The 20642-nt window shown below is 40.1% G+C and overlaps 1 protein-coding gene across 3 annotated transcripts; it reads right to left on the bottom strand.

Annotated features, from left to right (window-relative positions):
• Positions 1-275: 275 nt before the first annotated feature.
• Positions 276-20588, bottom strand: LOC119736215. 3 transcript variants are annotated; one of them, XR_005272288.1, is made up of 3 exons: positions 19940-20588; positions 4273-4474; positions 276-1798 (listed from the first exon to the last, which is right to left on the bottom strand). XR_005272288.1 is itself a non-coding variant. In XM_038210246.1 (3 exons), exons 1-3 carry the CDS (start codon positions 20039-20041, stop codon positions 1705-1707), a joined length of 387 nt encoding a protein of 128 aa, XP_038066174.1. In that variant the 5' UTR covers positions 20042-20588; the 3' UTR covers positions 276-1704. The 3 variants fall into 3 exon arrangements, 2 of the variants coding, with proteins under 2 accessions (XP_038066174.1, XP_038066176.1); XM_038210246.1 differs by having other exon boundaries at positions 4284-4474; XM_038210248.1 differs by having other exon boundaries at positions 4303-4474.
• Between the last annotated feature and the right edge of the window lie 54 nt (positions 20589-20642).

Here is a 20642-nt window from a genome sequence, read left to right as displayed (position 1 = left end):
TAAAAATGGAAGATCAACTTTGTAAGATTGCCGCTAATGCGCTCATTGGCTTATGAAAAAGCGCGCTATCCACAAAGGTACAATCCGTAGCCTAATATTTAATAATTTGCAATATGCCCCGTGGTGACCGTTTCTTTTGTTAAATTTTCGCCATGCACGGAAGTTTTTTAATCCATCTGTTTATTCAAGAATTCACTCGTATTATTCCGAACACAGTAATAATATTAGTGCCAGTAATTTTTTGAATAAAGTTAGCGATTTGACAAACACATTGGTTATTTCAATTTTTAATTAATTACCACGAACTTCAACGTATGCACACTTACAAGTGACGTATTTAATATTTTAATTGAAAGAAAAAAAGTACAGTTTGCAGCCCTGCCGACAACCTCAGTTAAAGACACTAATTCGCCCAAAATAGTATTTCAAGGAAATTATTTTGAACACAGAATTTGATTCAGATTTCAGGATTACAGACTATCATTAGAAAACCAATTGTCAATATTTTTTCGCATTTCAAACGATGTCACAGCCACACAACACTTAAATGTACAGTTCACAATACATTTAAAAGGTAATTTAATAAGGTACACAAATCAGAACATTCAAAGATAGTAACAAAGACATAACACAAATTTAACAGTTATTAATATTAATTGAATAGTACAATGAATAAATATTAAATAGGCTTACTTAATGTAATAAAATACGGTCTCCAACATGCTTTCGGTAACATGGTACCCGGCCAGTTCTATTGACATGTTCAACTTCAATGACAATTTAACGTTGAAAACAAGTGAATGTACATGGCCTCGTCAAATATCGATTAAGTAATGAAAACGTTGTCAAAGAACCTTCTTATGTTGTAATTGGTAAAGGTTTAACACATTTTACTTTAGGCTATATCGAAGCTGCATTTTCCCCGAAGCTTTGCCTGCGACGCGTCTGCCTTTGGCTTTAGAATCACAGTTGTCAGAATCAATTGGAATAAGGCCTACTTATGCAAATGTGGCTTGATTTATAAGATTTGAACTTTAGTTTAAATTGAACATATTGATTCAGCCATTGGGACCTAAAATCCCCTAAGCTGAATTTCGGATCTAAAGCCAGGTTTAAAACCCCCTCCCTTAAGTAGGTTTATGACTGAAGCGCCTATGTTGACGCCGCCATCAAAGCATGAGCTTGTTCTTCACCCTTTAATGACCCTCAAGAATCGCTCGAAATCGCCCACTTTTTACAAATTTTAATTAATTACTTGCTTGCGAAACGAACAAGCAACTCAGTCACAGTTGATGAATGGGCGACAATAAGTCTCGTTGCCTGTAATACCTGTCAATTTTAATTTATTGCTGGTTCGATCAATTAATTAAACACCATACATACGTCCTGTTTTTAGCAATGATTTTTTTAAAACATATCCAGATTTTTTTTTCAAAAAAAGGGACAAGAGTGTGTATAAAGGAAGCAATTCATCCGGAATACCCGAGCTAATACCCTTCTCGGTTTGTTTATCCAATATCCGCAGACTCAAAGTCGCATCTCTGGTGGTTGCTAAGGCGGCCATTTTGGATAGGCTCGTTCAGTCTCCAAGTGCAGTCTTTATAAAACGACCAGGACTATAGGAGGTTCACACAGAGCGTGTGGATGGTGCGTATAGAAATAGTCCATTTGCAACAGAAAAAAAAATATCGATCAAGTCCATATCTATATCCCGAAGGTGTGAAGACCCTTTGACATTATCGCCTCTTGTTGGTGAAATCGTTGAAAAGTCTGGATATGAAGCTGCCGGGGTGGTGACCTGCAAATAGAATCGTGTCTGGATTAATTGCCTCGGACTGGGTTTCGCGATCTGTTAAGACTGAGTATTCGCTTGGCAGCGGATACATGGTTTTATGTTGGTGAGAGGTTTACCTGACCACCTCTTAACTAATTCAGATCGACTCCCGGCCCACGAGATATTCAAACATTATCGTATAAACCAACAAAGAATTACTGTTTGGCTGAATTATCGTGTTCACTTTCTGGTTTCGATTTCAATACATAATGCATTTCAAAGCCTAGCGAGGGTCTATCTTGTTTTCAACAAGTAAAGGTCACTCTATTTCCCACTTGAAGTAGGAATTTAGAGTTAAAATCACTCTGTTAGATTCAGAGAGGTTGAAAAAAAGATATGACTGGGATGGAAAGTCAATCTAACACGTGCTATACATGTACAACGCCTGAAGAAATCCCCTTCATCATGATTACATGTCACATTGAAGAGGTTTAGAATTGCCCATTCGAATGTTCAGACATCCTGTAAAATCCATGTTTTGCTCTCGAAATTCCAAAGAGTGAAAATTCACTCCTTTCGAGTGAAGATTCACTCCTACAGTCAGAAACTAGGGACTAGACGTTTCAAAGTGAAATTTCTTCAATCGTAAAGATCGAGTTTTCACTCGAGCTTCGACTGAAGTGGTTCTTTTTTCAGACTATTTCATTCGAAATGAGAGTGATTTTCACTCTAAAATGTCTAGTCCCTTATTTCACTCTTTGGAATTTAGAGAGTAAGGATTCAACATTAATGAGACTTAATGCTAAGTTACACAGTTTTCAATCTTTAATTGAGATCTTTCGAGATTGCGTCAAATTATTCATAGCAAGATTAGACGCTCATCCATGCACGGAGTCAACAATATTCCCCATCAATCGACAACACTGATCGCCATGTTAAACAAAATCTGGATAGCCCACTGACCATTGCGCACTGTACACCGATTTGAAGCAGCGCGCTGGTTCCGAATCTCTCGATTCGAATATGGTATGAGAACCTGTAAAAGCACTCCCATCGTACATTAATACAGTACAATTGTTAACAGTTCCATTGTTATGGGAGTGGTAAAATGGCGGAGGGTGACTTCACTTTGAACAGCCAATGGGCAATCCGGATTCTTGTTAACATGGAGATCGGTGGTCGTCATATATAATTCTCCAGTGGCCAGGGTGACCGTTTTAGCCAATTTTCGGCTAACTTTGACAGATTTTTGGTAAAAACAAAACAAGTTTGAAAGAAAATTTGACAGAATGGATATTTTTGGCAGATTGCTGACAGAATTCTGCAAAAATGGTTATTTGACAGAAAACCATAGCAAATTTGAACAAAAAATGGTACATTTGTTTAAAAAAGCTTCATTTTTTTTCAAACAAACCCTTGCATACTGGGACAGGTTGGCTTTTCTAGGTGCTGAGGTTCACTAAGAACCGGATTTCGTCGTGACACAACCGCGTTTCGCCTGAAATTTACGCAATAATTTCAGAACATCTTTATGTGACTATAGATTGTTTAAACTGTAACTTGAACCTTTATTAAGGCAACACTGCAAATCTGCATGTGATTTTAAGTGTTTATAGTGTATTTCGAGTAATTCTGGGGAATTTGGCAGATTTTTGATAAATCTGACAGATTTTTGAAATGCATTTAGCAGAATTTTGCCATGACCTTACGGTCACCCTGCCAGTGGCTTGCACTCCTATTGTTGAAATGTATACAAGCTATACAGTGCAAGTTGACACGCGGAGTCGTCTGTCCTTGGCTAAATGATCTGCGAAATTAATTGTTTGCCTGTTTGAACTGATAATAGTTGTATATGTCAACTGGTGTTTGTTTGTCAGTCGGGATGTCGAGCTGTCTGTCAGTTTGGCAGAAAATCTGAAACCTAAAACTCCTGGATTCGATTGTTTTTAATTCAAAATTGAAAGAGGAATTGGGAGTTTGTCATTTTTATCAGCGGGCGTCTGATAATGTCTAATTTGAATACAAAAATCATATCCAGACATTTCAAATCGACACGAGCTAAAATTGTGTTTAGCAATTAAACACAATCTTGTTATCACTTTGTAAACATGCATAGAAGCTAAACATTATGTGTCCCCAATTCTTAAACAGCAATCTTCAATTGCTAACCACTATTCACGAATACTCTAAACAATTTGAGTATTTAATCATGTTGACTAAGTGATAGCAAGAACGCGTTTAGGAAAGTGTTTGATTGGTAAACACAGTTTTTGCAGTAAATATCCGGTTCGTTAGTAAACACGTCATACACGCGCGCGCACTACTGATTATACCAGTGCCCATTGGATAAACACTCAAGTTACGTTAGCTTCCGGTTCCAAGGGTTCCAACGCTACTAAATGGGCAGTGGGCGTGGTTTTAATTGAACTGACGTCACACTAACGAACCGGATACAAAAATAAACGATATGAATATGCATAAAGATGAATAGGACATACATGATTCCTACCGACCATGCTCGTCAGTACCTTCATAATTGACCTTTGGCCTACACAGGAAGTGACGTTTACGGTAGTCGTATTGGCATTGTGTGGGGATGGATACTAAAAGGCCGTCGATTTCGTGCACTTCTTCTGGGCATGCGCAGGTCTGGACTATGTTCCTATAGCGACGGCCGAGGCAGAATTCATTGGGTTGACACTGTCGAATGAAAGAGAAGAACAACATTGGTATTAATAAACTTTCAAATAAATCTCAAAGGGAAACTTACTAGGTACATTATATTTTTTTTCAAAGTTTGCAGAATTGCTAATGTTGCAATTGACATTTCTATCGCCGACGCGTGGTTGGCACATTTAGCCAACCACGGGTTGCCAAACTATGGAAGGCCCAACACTGCAAAAATGAAGAATAGTTATTAATGATCACAAAAATATTATTTGATTATTGAAAATACAAAATTATCAACAAACGCAACAAAGTACTTCCTAAACATGCCTTTTTTCTTAATGAGGTGTTATGAGGACACTTTTTTGAAAAATATGTTGCCAACCACGGCTTCAATTAAAGTGCTTGCGGCAGCCCATACAAAATGGCGCTCGATGTTTACAAACAAAAGAAAGGTCAAAATCATCGTGACTCTGGGCGTGATCGTTACATGGCATATAGGGTTTAAGGCTTCTGACTAGCGCCCCTTCAACAAATATACTGACAAAATGGGGACCGCCAACATAGCACTGGATAGCTCAGTTGGTAGAGCACCGGAACTGCAATCCGGAGCTAGGTCGCAGGTTTAAACCCAGCTCCAGTCAATTTCTTTGCAAAACTTTAAAAAAAAAAATTAAGAAACTTCTTAATTTAGAATTTGTTTGGTGCTCTTTTTGTTGTTGGAACCAGGGATTATTCCTTTAATCTGATCTACTGTCATGCTCTTAAAGAAGGTCGATATTTTTTTTTTGTGTACTTTCAACTTTGGGCGTCTGAAAATAGGGTGTTGCTCTTGCGCACTGGCAAGCAGACTGGTTCCCGGTTGTCACAATACCGACCCTGATAGGGAGGCGAGAACCAGTCTACCTTGCAAGAACTGAATTATTGGCGGGCGGCAAAGTAATCGAAAGTGATTGTTGCATTACTGAAAATGTGCCGATGTTTTTTGGGTTTTTTTTCGATAACTCATTCTAAAGTTTAAAAAAGAAAACTGTGTATTGCTTTAAAAATGGCCTATTTCTTAAGTGACAATTTAAAATAGCACGCACATTGCATTTTTAATATCAGGAAGATCCTTATAGAACATATTTGCTGCTAGATTGGGAAAGTTTCGGGAACTGTTGGAATAGAGGAAGGACTGAGATATGAAAAAAATAAACGCATACATAAATAAAGGAAACCGCAGGCATATTGTTAAAAATACACATAGTTATGATTATTGTATGAATGGCAGTGACACACTTATACGGCAAACCTCTAAATAATAATTTCACGTGCAAGTGACAGTGACTACTTCCAGTTTGTTAAATTTGTCTTAACATAGGAATACTTTTTCTTTTACACATGTCTGCAAAAGTTAATTATTGTTCCGGCTGACAGAATTTTAACGAGAGTACGATTTGAACGTGTGAATTCCGGCCACTAATGTACCCTGCCCTGCATGGGCCGAAAACGTGGTCAATGTCTGTGCCGATAAGGCCCACCGGTCATGCAGAAACTATGAAACCATTATGATTGTTGTATAGATACCAGTCTAAATGTCACCTAGAAATATTGATTAGAACGCATTTAAATGCTTCGAGAAACTTGCTGCTACATTTGGAGAAGTTGTCGAAAAAACACGAAGGCCAAAAAAATATGAGAGAATGCAGAGGACGTTTAATCCCTTAGGAATTGCACCCGTGTGATGCAAATGGTCTCAGATGGACGAGCTTGCCCGAATGCAAATTATTACCCATTTGAAGTCAATGGTCTGTGTCATGCCTAATGACCACTGATCTCTATGTAGAGTGGAAATGAGGCGGCGAGACTGTTTATAATTGGGTTCAGCACCGAAACACGCGTGCAACACGCCGTAGGGAAATCGATTGACACAGATACTTTCACGGGTATACGGACACAAAGAATATCTACACTTTCAGGAAGGAAAAGGTTTCTGTTTATTCACAGACGTAAAGAGTGTAGCTTACAGCTAAAAGAATGCTTCGAGCAGCCTGAAATTGAAGTTTGTGTAAACACAGGGATTTCTAACTTTCAGTATTTTTATGATCTGCACGCACACATTTAAAAACACAATGTTTGCAGCAGGAACTCAATCAGTTACAGGAATGGTCCTCCAATAACCTGATGAAACTTAATCCTAGTAAATGTCAGGTTATGGTTTCATGTTTTCAAAGACACCCCCTAGCATGTCCTAACTTGTACATAGGAGATGATATCTTAATTCAAACTAAGTATGTTAAGGTTTTAGGCATTCATGTATACAGGATAATTTGTAGTGGGACACCCATGTTAGTTCTATGTGTAAAGTTTTTAACCGTAAATTGTACTTTTTACGTCAGTTAAAACGTTGCAAAATCCCTGTTCCTGATTTATTATCCATCTATGTGCAATATATTAGGCCTACTTTGGAATATGCCTCACCTGCCTGGTTTGGAGGTCTGACCACAACACAAAAAGAATGCCTGGAAAAATTGCAAAGGAAAGCTACCGGTATCCAATCTACCTAGCCTTACGCTGACTAAATATTGAAAATGATCCGACAACGCTCGTATATACTTGTGTTGTAAAGATGTTCCCACGAGAAAATTGGGATTTTAAAACAATATGTGGCTAGTTTTACCTAAAATACACCGTAATTCATGCAAATATGATCACACCATCTGCTATTTCAAGGTGCCGGTGATACATGTACACTCATTACTGGACAAAAACCATGTTGTCAGTTTGCTCTCCCTATGCTAATCCGGGTTCAATGGTGCCTGACACTTTGGAGGGGGGGGGTCAAATTACACTTTTCTGAATCATTTTCCGGGTCCTTTTGACCTGGAAAAGTGTCATTGTCACCCGGAAAAATGTCAGACCCCATAAAACCCGGATTCGGGGTCAAATCTGACCCCAGACTTTTTAGAGTGCACTAGAAATCGAAAATTAATGAAACATGTTAAGGTGTCAATCATTTAGCCCAAACAGGTGGTATGAGTAATTATTCTATGGAAACTTACGGTACCAATAAAAAAAAACTAATCATGTTAGTTAACAAACAAATGCAAAACAAATACAATCTTGCAGGAACTAACAGCTGCTACATAGCGCGCCTATCTGCCCGAGAAACATGTTGTTTCTTTGTGTGGCCTGATGCGATATGACGGAAGCAGCTCGTTCGCCCGCCCGTTACTCGCCACCCTTCAGTCATCAAATGCCACTTGGAATTCATTGCATTTTGACAAGCGGCGGCAATCGCCAACACGCCGCGTGAAATCTTCGGGGAGGGGGAGTAATTGCTAAGTACAAAACATATTTGCTTAGCAGAACAAGGTTACCAACCAAAAAGCAATGCAATGTGAATAGCTTGTGACTGGTCCTCGATTGATAGAGGCTAAGCACACATATCTGTTTTAAGCATTTTTTTTCTTATCAGAAGCTCTGATTGGATCCTATGAAATTTGACATCTTCTCGGAATTTTCGTGACGGTCCAACTTAATTTAATCTTGATCTGGACGCCACCGCTGTCTATTCTCTAGGTCTCGCTTAAGTTCTTAACAGTGGAGTTGTTTTTTGGAAGTAAATCCTCGGGCCACGATTGGATACAAATAAAGAGAAATGAATGAATGAATAAAGAAAACAAAACCACTAACAGGTGTCAAAATCAATTAGTCTCTTTAGCAAGTTCTGATAAAATTGTCCCCTTAATTGTGTCCTTTGCATAAGTTTTGGTAATATTTAACCACCTGTATACTTAAGCTCTCGTAAATTCAATAAACGCTGTCTGACTAATTGATTGATTTCCAAGTAAATTTTATAGACAAATTAATTAAGCTGAGGGAGTTTATCATTTAAAGGTTTTGACTCACTGACGCTCTGTGGATTATCTTATTAGTCGATAGAAAGTCATTCCGTTCAAAAATTTTAAAAAAAATATCGAAGGCCAATAGGTGGTTTTGTCCCACTTTTTATGTTAGCCACTGAATGTCAGTACGAAAGTGGTCAACGTTCTGGCCATTCTGGCATAGATGCGCATCGACATGACACGCTCTACTCAGCATAATTGTAATTAATCCGCTAAAACGGGTAGCGTTGAAAACGAGCGCGCAGCGATATGTCATCAGCGTCGTGTGACGTCACCACCCGTCCAGACCTTCAAAATATTTACCGGTTTTGTCAGTTGGCTCTGCCTCCCGGATATAGACTGGCTTCAATTTACCAGATTGATGACTCAGACATTGTACGGATAAACACAGATATCGGCAGAGCATGCCTGGAACTGATTTAGCTCTAAACGGGGCAGGAAAAACACTCCAACTATTTTTACACACTATCGGTCTCAGTTATACTGTTGATACATTCAATGCAGCGCGCGTGTATTTCAACGCACAGAGTCACCGATCCTATAACTTCAGCTAGCCTGGATTCAGTACCATCCTGTTGACACTGTGGAATGCTACGGGGATGAACCCCAGGCTAGCTCATGAGTTACCAAAAAAGCTAGCGGTGGTTAGGTAATCCAATTTGATGACAAATTGTTGATATGGCGATCCGGTGTGTTCTCGCGCAGCCGGCACGCGAATTGCTCGCCCGTAGCGTGACTGTGATGTTTTCCTGATAATTAGCAAAACGGTTTTAAAGGGAATATACAACATTTGCTTTTGCTGTAAGTTTCATAAATTGTAGATTTGTGGGTTAGTATTTTATAGAAAATATTGTTACGTTGACCTGTTTCAAGTTTTGTGTTCATAGATGCAGAAAAACCAAGAAAAAAAACGTTGTTCTTGTACTAGTCTTGTTCCCTGACCTATACTCCAGACAAAACGGAGCAATTTTTAGAATTGGAGAATTGCCAGTTCAAGGAACCAGACTTGCCGCCTTTTGCCAGTTAACGGATGTGTAACCGATTGCAAGCAAAATGGGGACTAACTAATTCTGGTAAATTGGGGGCAGCACTAGAAAAGAAAGTCTTTTTTTTAAAAGATGGTCAGCCGAGCATCGTTAGAAATTGATACAAATATCAACTTTTCTTGAACATGACAGCACACCAGGTGCAATGTTTTCACAGGATGTTATTTCACTTGCAGTCAATTAGGCCTAAGGCATTTCATAATTATTTGGTAGTTTCGTTTCTTGATGTTTGCAAATGTTGTATATTACCTTTAAGGAAATGCATGTATACCACAAACTTAGTGAAACAAAACAATTGTTGTTGCCGCTCTATCTGGTATTAACTTTCATTTTGTGAGTACACAAATGAGTCATGACTCTTTGGGGGTTTCCTTGTACACCCGTACTCACGTCTGTAGTTCAGGTCTCGAAGATTATTTTTAGACTGAATTGTTTCTGAATGGGAGAACGTCGGTTTAAATGGCGATATCTGCAAGCTCGGCTCGTATCAATTATTTCAACTTCGGTCACGCACAATATCCATAGACATGCCTACAGAAATTGATTCATCTTATTATTTTGTCTCGATTTTGGACTAAATGCACAAACAAGTTAACCAATTATGCTTCATAATGATAGTTAAACAGACGTGGGGACTTAAGCCACATTTCAGCTGATCGGTTGTGTGCGTGGGCTGCCGCGTCAGAACAATTCCGTTTGCCTCATGACGTACTGTAATCGGTCTGTCAAAGTTAATTTAGCTGCGGTAATGAACAGAGCAAACAATCAAGCATCGCTCATTTTTACACCTGCAGCTCTGACGACAAGCCTATCCTGGTTACGTGGAATTAACGACAAGTACAACTTGCGCAATATCAAACACAATTTGGAATTTTATGCACTTGTATTTTTCCTTGCGAATATGTTACATGTTCTGTCTTGTATTAGGAAATGGCATCATGTCACCGTTAAGGCAATTGAACATGTCACAACAATTAAGTTCGTACGTATAATATACCTGTAGCCTATATCTTTTACTAACATTTGTTCTGCTTATTGTGTGCTCCTTTGATTTTTTTTACAGAATGGTCTCGTTTTTTCCTTAACTTTTCTTGCACGCAGACCCGAGACATAATGACGTCACAATTTGTTTACATGTGACGTCATTGTGTTGTTTCAGGCCCATTCTTATGTCCTCTCATGTTACACCAGGGTTGGCGGTATCATCTTTTTTTATTTTCTTTTGCACTGTGTTTTTCATTCCAAAACGTCTTGCTTCGGCTGTCAAGGCGCGTCCAATATGAGTCCATTGATGAAATAACAGCCTACGAGGCTTTCCGTGGTAGGCCAAGAATATGGTCTGAGATTTAGTACAAGCCTGCAGGGAAATGTACCGGTCGCAGGTGACATGATAACTTAGCACGACACGGGAATCGTTTAATTGATAATCGAGTAAGACCGAAGCATGGCATGAATCTACCAGGATCACTTCCGTTTTCCTGCAAGTAAATTACTCCGCTACCCTTAGGTACGATCCATAAGCCTATACCAAAAGTGTTTTCACTGCCGCAACAGCTCGACTTCTTAATTCTAACATACGCAGTTTAGCTTGGACGCATATGCAACGTCAGCTCTCTAGTTCGAATTAAGCTTGACAGGTTATTTGACTTCACAAATTTTGCGGAACTAAATTGGTTTCTCCCGGTGACAGTTAGGACTTAAAGAGCTCGATGTTTAATTGATTGAGAGTGAAGTAATTTAAAAAAAAAAAAAAGAGTCGCCCAGCCTTCCTGAAGATTGATGCTGTAGATTTTAAATATAAATATTTTGTCAGGTGTGTTTTTTGTTTTTTTTGGGGGGGGGGTTCTTCTTTTTTTCAGAAGGTTGGCTTTTCTTTTGCATTGTTAATGTTGAACGAGTTGAAATTGCCACCTACGTTTATTCTCGACGTTAAAGTGTCTCGGTTCCACTTCATCGTCCAAATTCAACAGAAGTGTTAACTGCATGGAAGGTGTGGTGTCACTGATGAGGCGAACGATGTGTGGGCGTGCGATGGCCCTGCATAATCGTGCCCTTTACAACTTTTTGCTTCGACTGGTGAATTTTGATTAGACGTGGAATTGGGGTCTACCCGATGTTCCCCAATACCTATATGTTCCCCAATACCGATGTTCCCCGAAATCCTTAGGATTAGGGTTAGGGTTCGGGTTATATGGTAAGGATTTCGGGGAACATCGGTATTGGGGAACATAGTTATGCACCCGTGGAATTTGGGAAATAACGCAAAAAGGGAATCTTAAATTGTTCCTACATATTTGTACAAGGGGCTGTAAACATTATTATATCTGCACATGTAATTGATTTTAAGAGAATGCAATATATTTGCAATTGCTACACATCATGGCGTCGATCGGTGGGGGACGGGGGGGCATCCCCCTACCACCGCTTTTTAAAGTGGGTGATATCATATCGTTTGGTCCCCCCCCCCCTCACACTTTTGTTCGTCCCCGAGTAAAACTTGTAGCCTTCATTTGAAATTATAGCTGGGAAGAGCTGATGACTCCAAACTCTAAAATGATGTTTAAAAAATGATCTTTTGCTTAAAAAAAATTGGTTAAAGTGGTCAAAAATTGCCTCAGATCGCACCACACAGCGTCTACAATCCAAAAATGTTCGGGGCCCACCCCAGGCCGTTAGGACTCCGTGCTTCGGGCTCGCATTAGTTCTGATCAATGTATGGTCCCCCCCCCCCACCCACCCACCCACACACATTTGAGAAGAAATTGACACCCTTGCTCAGATGGTGTTTAAGTGATTTCGATGGCATTTCTTTAGTGAGATTATGCGAGAGCACTTCATGCACTTGACAAGACCAAATTCAGCTTATTTCACACGCCCAAACAAAATCGTTTGTTTTCAAGTAAAAAGCCCGACTATTTTCCATAACTTATCAAGACGAGCCCCAACAAACGTTACACTCGACAAAACTAGAAGAAAAAAACCCCGAATTTTAATTTGCCATGGATTGGCCATAGAGGTAGACAACCGAGAAATGGCTCCAACACAATCTCATGGGGATTAGAGTTTATAGTTCAATGTTATGGGCTACTCAAGTCATTCCAGCTGTAATTGCATTATCATCAATGCCACTAGTGTTCCTCGCAACAAACAAAGGCTTTGTTGAAACATGCAACAAGTAATGTATTTAGAAGGTCAATAGGGAATTATACATTAACTCGGCCCGGCTGCCTCAAACTTTCCATTCACCGATTTTAATTAAATTTCTCATCACGATAGCCAATCACAAACATTGCGTGGGAATACTATAATAATGCTATAAATGTGTATCTAATTATCATTAATGTCACTGGAAATTTCAGATTGGAAAGACGTCCGTGCTAAAAAGGTAAGCAGGGTAATGAAGGAAAACCACCAAAATCCACCAAAAATGCTTTGAATGATCGGTTTTAATGTTCGTCACTCAACGGCTATTTACTGCCATTGTAATGCCAAGTTCATTTCGGTGCGGTTGGCCTCTCTTAAGAAACAAAGTAAGCAGAATCTTCAACGTTAATTACTTTAGATTTTACTTCTGTGTGTTTTGTTTTCTTTTTTGGGACACAAAAGTGTTCTAGCTTCGATTAGTCCTATAATCAAATAAGTCCCCACATCAAACAAAATGCAGTATCAATTTACAAATAACGTCAAGACCCAAATAGCATATATTAAAGGGCCTATACCTTATTAGTGACGTTGATATTAAATCCAATGGAACAAAAAGTAGCCTTTCTATAGATGTTACAGTTTATCTTTGCGAGCGCCTTCATATTTTGTTTCTATATTGCTTGTGGGGCATGAAATTTGTTACAGCTTTACACTCGACCGAAAAAAGGACAAAACTAAAAGGATGCAGTCACAGGAGATGTGATGACAGTGGAGAGTTACAACCGTCGCGAGGCCGCCTCTTTAAACCCATGCTCCACACAAACAGACACTTCAGCGGTCTGGCACCTGCCTCACACCTGTAGTTGAATCAATCAATGACCTCCTTGTGTTGCATGGGGTATGGAAAGGGCACTGGGCAAAACTCGACGCAACCTTCGAGAGTCATTAATTGGATCGCCATCAACGGAGAAAAGCAAAGCGGATACACTCATAATTTATCGTCTTAGACTCCATCCATTGAAAGTCAAGGTAAAATGTACAATGGAGTGGGGCACTAAGTGGCAAATGACCACAGTTTTTCTGATGGAAAAACAAAAACAGCCGCTATGCTGAAATAGAATTCCGACTTCGAAATACGCTTCTTCATTTCTCTGGCGACATTTCTCCTTGTTTTGAGTGAATCCCGCGTAAAAGCTGTCAACAGCGCACAGTCAGCGATACTCGTCTAATGCATATTGGATTTCAGCTCGAGGGAAACTGCAGAGGAGGTCGCACGGCTAATCGCAGCATTTTGCTACTGTTTGGTTGAAATTCTAGATAACATGCAGGTAGATCAATTAGGGGAGATTTCAACGTGGGCGTATAAAGACTGCCCCGTGATGATTGCTTGGAAATTAAGCAGCTATGAGTTTATTGGCATTTCGATGGTAAAACAAAGCTACAGTACTTATTCAGGGAGTATGGGCTCCGTGCAAAAGTACCCCTTCAACGGCCAGAAAAGGAGAGTTGGGGGAGACCTAGACTGGTTCCCGGCCCATCCACTGCGTATTTCGAATGATCCAAGGTTATTTGGGGCGAGGATTAGTCTGGGAGATCATGGCCGTGTCCAAAACGGGCTTCCAGAGCTACGGCTACGTCTATTAATTGTCAGCGCGTCCCGCGTATTTTTAATGGGCGCGGACCTAGACCTAGCTCTAGACAGTTGATTCGGATGCAGCCTTAGGCTACGTCTATTGTCAGCGCGTCCCGCGTATTTGCCGCACGGAGCCCGTAACGTCTTTCAGATGGGATATTAAGGCCTACGTACAAAGCAATTTGGGCACGCTATCACTTCTATCACAGAAGCCCCCATCAATGGGGGAAGCGTTGTGCTAGCTATTGTTCAGAATGATCCGCCACGGGGCAGTTGCTTTGTACAATAGCCTACACAATGGTTTCTCCATTGAAGAGGGCCTCGTACGGGTACTGTGATCACGTGCCTGGATTCGTCCATTCGTCACGTATCCTGATCAGCAGGCTGGGGACCCCCCCCCCCCCCCTTCAAAGTATTGCACCTCAAATTACGTCATTTGTGCGCATGCGCGTTACATATAACAAGTCTCGGCCTTGTGTAAATAGAGCGCGTCACTCACGTGGTATTTCAATTAGTATATTTTCTATTTTTTTTATATATATCCAAAAAGTCCTTGATATAGAGCACAAACATATCACATTTCCTGTTTAATTTCCTCTGCAACAATGACCAATCCACATGTCCCTGTTTTGGTCGTTATGGCCATTCAAACTATCGACAGTCAATTTTCCGACTGAGTTAGAAAGGTTGGCGTTTTCGCTCTTGATACATTCGATAAGCTTTCACAAGAAACAAGCTCGCAAAGTTATCGCATAAAGTGTGCCCAGTGGGCAACATGATGTTAGAAAAAAAGTGGGAAGTGATTTTCAACAGTCTATTGTTTGCTCCATTATTAAGGGAATAAATGTGTGCTCCGGAGGTTTTTATCACTCGTTTAATACCGCTTAGAGTCTGGGTGCTGATAATTACCCGAGCCGGAGGCGAGGGTAATTATCAGCACCCAGACTCTAAGCGGTATTAAACAGAGTGATAAATACCGACCGAGCACATATTTATTCCCATTCATAAATACCTTATCCGTAAAAAAATATCAAATAATTCGTTCAAAAAATCCCAATTTTGTTCAACAAGTTCAATTCATGCTTTTTGAAACATCCCTCTAGCAAAATAATGGAGTGTTCAGCTGGCGAGTAAGATGTAAACAACCCTTTTATGGAGATTGACGCGCGCGTAACATGTTCTGCGCGATGTCACGCAGAACGCACCTGGGGCGTTGCGTTTTGAATTTAGAACTATAAAATTCTGACTCGCTTGTAGTGTTGCGCATGCCTACGTGAGGATTGTGAACGTTCAACCAATGAAACGGTAAGAGGCACTGGATTTTTAGGAGTCCACATTTCATTGTGACACTGGAAAAGTGTTTAAGACCAGCTATCCATGTCTTTATCATCCGTTTAAGACCGGCCACGTGACGGGCTCTCGACCAATAGGAATAGCTAAACTGTCTGAGGTATTTATGAATGCGTTGTAAACAACACGTATCAAATTCTCATCGCCAGGAGCAGATTACGTATGTAGTATAACTACTTATAGAAACAACACAACTTCATATTGAAAGAAAAGAGACTGAGAAAGCCCCTTGGTGCAATGATTTTTTCATCGTCTACCGCTGTCATATAAAACTCGGACTGCTATGAAAATTGGTCTCTTTCAACTTATACATTGCGGTGACCCTCGCACGTGACCCATGACGGTCTTGATTAATTCAGTATTATCTTGATTTATTGCATGCGCAATACAACCAAAGGAGTCCGTATTTCATAATCCAAATTGCATACGAAACCGGCATATAGTATCTAGATTTTTTTTTTTTTTTTTTTTTTGTAAACAGGTTTTGCTCCGCCTTGAAAACTAACATATTCCTTGAAATGAAAATACTCGATTGAGATACCAGACAATCTGTCGCTGTGCTTGTCCAAAGAAAGGTACCAACCTAAACATTCACATTTTATTGTTGTTCGTAGGCTGGTTACCGGAATTAATCTAGGAAACTGGATCGGAAGAGATTCCCGAAACACAATTAGCGTTGAGAATATCCCGCCCTCTCCTGGCTGCCCAAAGTCAGTTTCGACGACTGCTATATAGTTAAGAATATACAATTAGGTGAAAAATGGCGTTCAAGAACAGCTGTTGTAAATTTATGTTCGGTGAGTTTTCATAACCGTGCAACTGTACTCTTTTCTTCACTTTTTCTCAAATGGCCACCGCCTAATTTGTGTTCAAGGGACAGAACAGCTTCAACGTAGACCCGGGCATAGACCTCATAGCTCACATGATCCAGCCTAGCCCACAACTGAGCATCCGAATGTCTTTCATATAGTTCGTTGTGACATTCTCGTCTCCGTTAGATCCGACAATAAGACTACCCCGGTTTATCTTTTTAAATAGATATTCAGTGACAAGCATATCTGCCTGTCGCAAGGCGAGATTTTTGAAAAGTGCTCCCGAGTGAGACCAATTTTCTGGGCGACAAGATCCGAGGTGTGACCTTTTCTGGGCGGTAGTCATGCGGAGAATTAGTCCAATTATAAAACCCTGACGAAGGAGGGACGCTAAAATGTTAAAGGTCTCCGCTCACCTCGGGTAACTGTGTCATTTTCATAATTGAGTGGGTGCTCTCGCCTTGATCCTATTCCCCGATATCTTTGCCCACTTGATCTGATCTGAAGCTTGCGCTTGTTGGAGTGTGCATGTAATTTACTGTACCTTGTTCCCCGTGTGACGTAGACGTCCATTGTGATTAACAACGTGCAGTTGATGCACACTTGGCCTGCGCAGACATCGATCTCTAGGGTCTATGGGTTTTTTTTTATCTAGAAGTGATATAATGGTCGTTCGTTGTACTGATTCACGTGTTGTGTGTACTTCAATCCGGGTTCTTCATATTTTTTCTTTGAATTAAGAACAAATGGACTCTGTTTTGACAGCCCGTCTAGATTTTTTTTCCGGGGGGGGGGGGCGATTTTTACACTGTCCCAAAATGCAGTGCAGCATATACTTCCGCTGAACAGTTCCGGTCTGATCGTTGAGTGAGGTCCGCCTTTAAGGCAACTGGACTTTTGAAAAAAAAACATGCCCTGTGCTTGCCTCGGCATTCTGAAATTACCACAGTCTTGATTTACCTTTCGTGAAACATAAGCGCATTCGTATACCTGCGCCATTTGAACTAACTGGGAAGTAAACAGAGTTGTGCATTTTGCAATCGGAACAACCTGCAAACAGATCCTGTTTCTCAAAATCGTTAGCCATTTAATTTACTTTCTAGAGCACATCCAGTTGGATCAGGTCGACTTTGATCCTTGGACTGGCACCAATAGTATCCAGATCGTTAGCGTAACCCATCTGTGCGTGAAGTGTTTACAGAGACACGACGACGGATAAACGGTATCACCCATAGCGTCATAGCTCCGGGTGCTTTTCCAAGTGTTTTCCGTTTTGAAGATCCGTTTTTATTTCAAAGTGGTTTTTGTTTCCGCCTGAAGGCGGATTCGCTGTCAACAAGGCAGTATATTATAAAACTAACACCTGCTTTTATCGTTTTATTTTTTAGGGTGCAACTCGTGAATTGCCCAAACAGAAAATCCATATACATCAAATTTCAGTATAAAACGCACATTCAATTGGAACCATTCGTGTTTTCTTTAAAACAGGGCGAGTCGAAAAGAAATGACCTGGATTAATGTTTGTGTTTCTTAAAAAGCAATCAAATTCGATACACCAATGAAGTATGTCTTAAAAGAGCATGTTCTTCCACTCATCTGGAAAAAAAGATTATTTAAATTGATCCTTGCTATCAGGAGTTATGCATGTTTTACTAAAAGAAGCCGTTTATAGCTGTCCTTGGAATGCCATTGGAAGCTATTGACATGGGCGTCGCGAGGGGGGGGGGGGGCAAGGGGGGCACTTGCCGCCCCCCCCCCTGGAAAAGCAACAAAAAAAAGAAGAAGAAAAAAAAAAAAAAAAAAAAAAAAAAAAAGAGGCGCGAAGACAAAGTGGTGTAAATTTAATGAGTTGGGGGGGGGGGGGCAAAATGTCCCTGCCCCCCTCTAAAACTGATAAATCGAGAATGTGTTGAGAAACACAAGCATTTTTTGGCAAAAGGTTTTTTTTGCCCCCCTCTAGAAAAAATCCTGGCGACGCCCATGGCTATTGAGCTGAGTGAGAATTACAGATTACACACAAGCATTCAAATACAAATGAGATTTCAATCAGTTGAGTCAAGACTGAAACATTATTTTTATTGCCAGATGTTGTGTTTTGAATATGAGGAACAAGTCAAATCATTTTTTCCTCAGAAACACCACGGCGATTATTATCTGTTTTCCTTGGCAACTTTTCGTTCATTCAAGGCGATGGGAAAACGTCCATGTTTCATTGTATTTAATGGGTATTCATCAGATTGTAGGTACATGATCAGTAGTGGACAGCTGAATTTTGTGATCCTTTTATTAAAATAATTATACATAACTTGGGAATAGAGTTTGCAATTTACGTGAAATTTTCACAGTTACTAGTCAATAACATGTACTTTATCCCCGTGTTATTTTTATGAAATGGAGCGGGCCAGATATTTTTAGCTGTTTCGGCAGACGCCTAAACAGCTCTTGTTTTTCGTTAATTTTAAATATAAATATTTTTTTGTAATTTTGTTACTTCTTGTTGCCTTACCCTGTACATCAATTGAAAGTTACATTCACGAGAAAATGTGTATAATGTCTGGGCTCAGAATCTTATTGTCTCCGAGTATTTTGATATCAATATTTAGGATAATATTTTCCGGTACTGCAGCATTGCTAATGTTGCTAGCATCGTGGCGCAATCTCTGGCTACATGGCATTATACAGGTTTATGACATCTGACTAAAGCTCCCTGAACAAAAACATTGACTAACTGGGGAGCCGCCAACACAAGTCTGGATAACTCAGTTGGTAGAGCACCGGAACGGCAATCCAAAGGTCACAGGTTCACACTCCGCTCAAGTCAATATCTCTGTTCAACTTTTAACTTAAAACAAACCAAGAAACCAATAAAATCCGACTTTTTTATTCATACAGTCAGGCAAATTATGAGCAGGCTCATGTTATTGTCAATAAAAACAAAGGTTTTAAATGTGCTTGTGAATCAGTATCTATAACACAAGATTATCCATCCGACTACATGTATCGCCAATAAGATTAAATTTTACTAGGTCAAAATATCTCGAGTCTGGTAGTCAACAGAGATGTGGTATAATTTCAAATAAGATCTTCTTTAAAGGCAGAAACATTTACTTTTCATGCATTTTGTCCTTTCTCAGTAATAACACTACTGAAAATTCAAAGACGACTTTTCAAAACGAAACCTGTTGAATATTCAGTTCAGCAGATAGTACACTTTTCGAGAAAGCAGGGTGGATCGTTTGATCGTAAACATGCACCATTTTGTCTATAACAAACTCTTTATTTTCAAAATTCAGTCAATTGACTGATCGTTAGAAACCACCCCTACTTTCTTTTTTATTTGTTCGAAATGACAGCAAGCCAGACGGAATAGTTTCACGGGGTGTTTAGTACCAGTACGATCGTCAAGTACGCTTTTTGATAATATTCGGTAGGTTACTTTTGGAATCAATGCAAATGAGGATGCCTTTAAAGACGTACCCTCTAACCAAAACAATATATGCAGGTCTACAAGGACTATCTTTGTTGTTGTTTTTCCTCTTGCAAAACTGATTGTCCACGTTGAATGATGAATGGGTTCACATTAATAGGTATGAAAAATGAAATAATTAAAACTCAAAACTCACCGTTTCTTCACCGAAGTGGCCGTACCTGCTGGCCTGCACGACTGCCACTAGACACACTGTAACGAACATCACGGCCACAACGTTCTGCGGTTTCACTTCCATTGTTGAATGGGATTTCAAAAGTCTTTCAATTTCGACTTGAACGATTCGCGGGCTTCGAAAAGTTACACAAATAATCGTCTTTGTTGTTGTGTTTTTCCTGGCACGGTCGTGAGCACCGGTTGGGAATACCGTGTTGTTCTTCGCCAAGTATTACAGCTCCAGTCAAGAAAATTGAAAAGTTGACATAGGCACTGCTGTTCTCAATAATATTTCTCAGAAGATATCCAGAGAAGTCATTTTCAATTAAAGAGCGAGTTTTGCAGATATGTATAGCCGTTCGTCGCAGTGAAATCGCCCGCACGTGGCACTGTCCATTCACCGATAGTGGTATCACAGATGAGAAACTTGAACCGATAATGATTTTGTTTGCTGACGACGTCACGTTTTTATATCTGTCACTGGCCATTGATGACGTCACTCGTCCCTCCTCCCCCCATTGATTAATGTCGTGGTCACGTGACCTGACGGGGGAGGAGGAGGTGGTTGCGGCCACCTTTTAACCGTCAGTCAAACCCTCACGGCATCGCGAGAGTACTGTGTTTGTGAGTGGGTCGACTCTCAAGTACGTGTACTTGGGGTAAACGGTTCGTGAACGATACGC

Source organism: Patiria miniata, unplaced genomic scaffold (assembly GCF_015706575.1).
Source record: "Patiria miniata isolate m_02_andy unplaced genomic scaffold, ASM1570657v1 HiC_scaffold_29, whole genome shotgun sequence".
Lineage (NCBI taxonomy): Eukaryota > Metazoa > Echinodermata > Asteroidea > Valvatida > Asterinidae > Patiria > Patiria miniata.
Note: the sequence above shows the minus strand (reverse complement) of the source record. Positions and strands in the feature narration are given on the sequence as shown.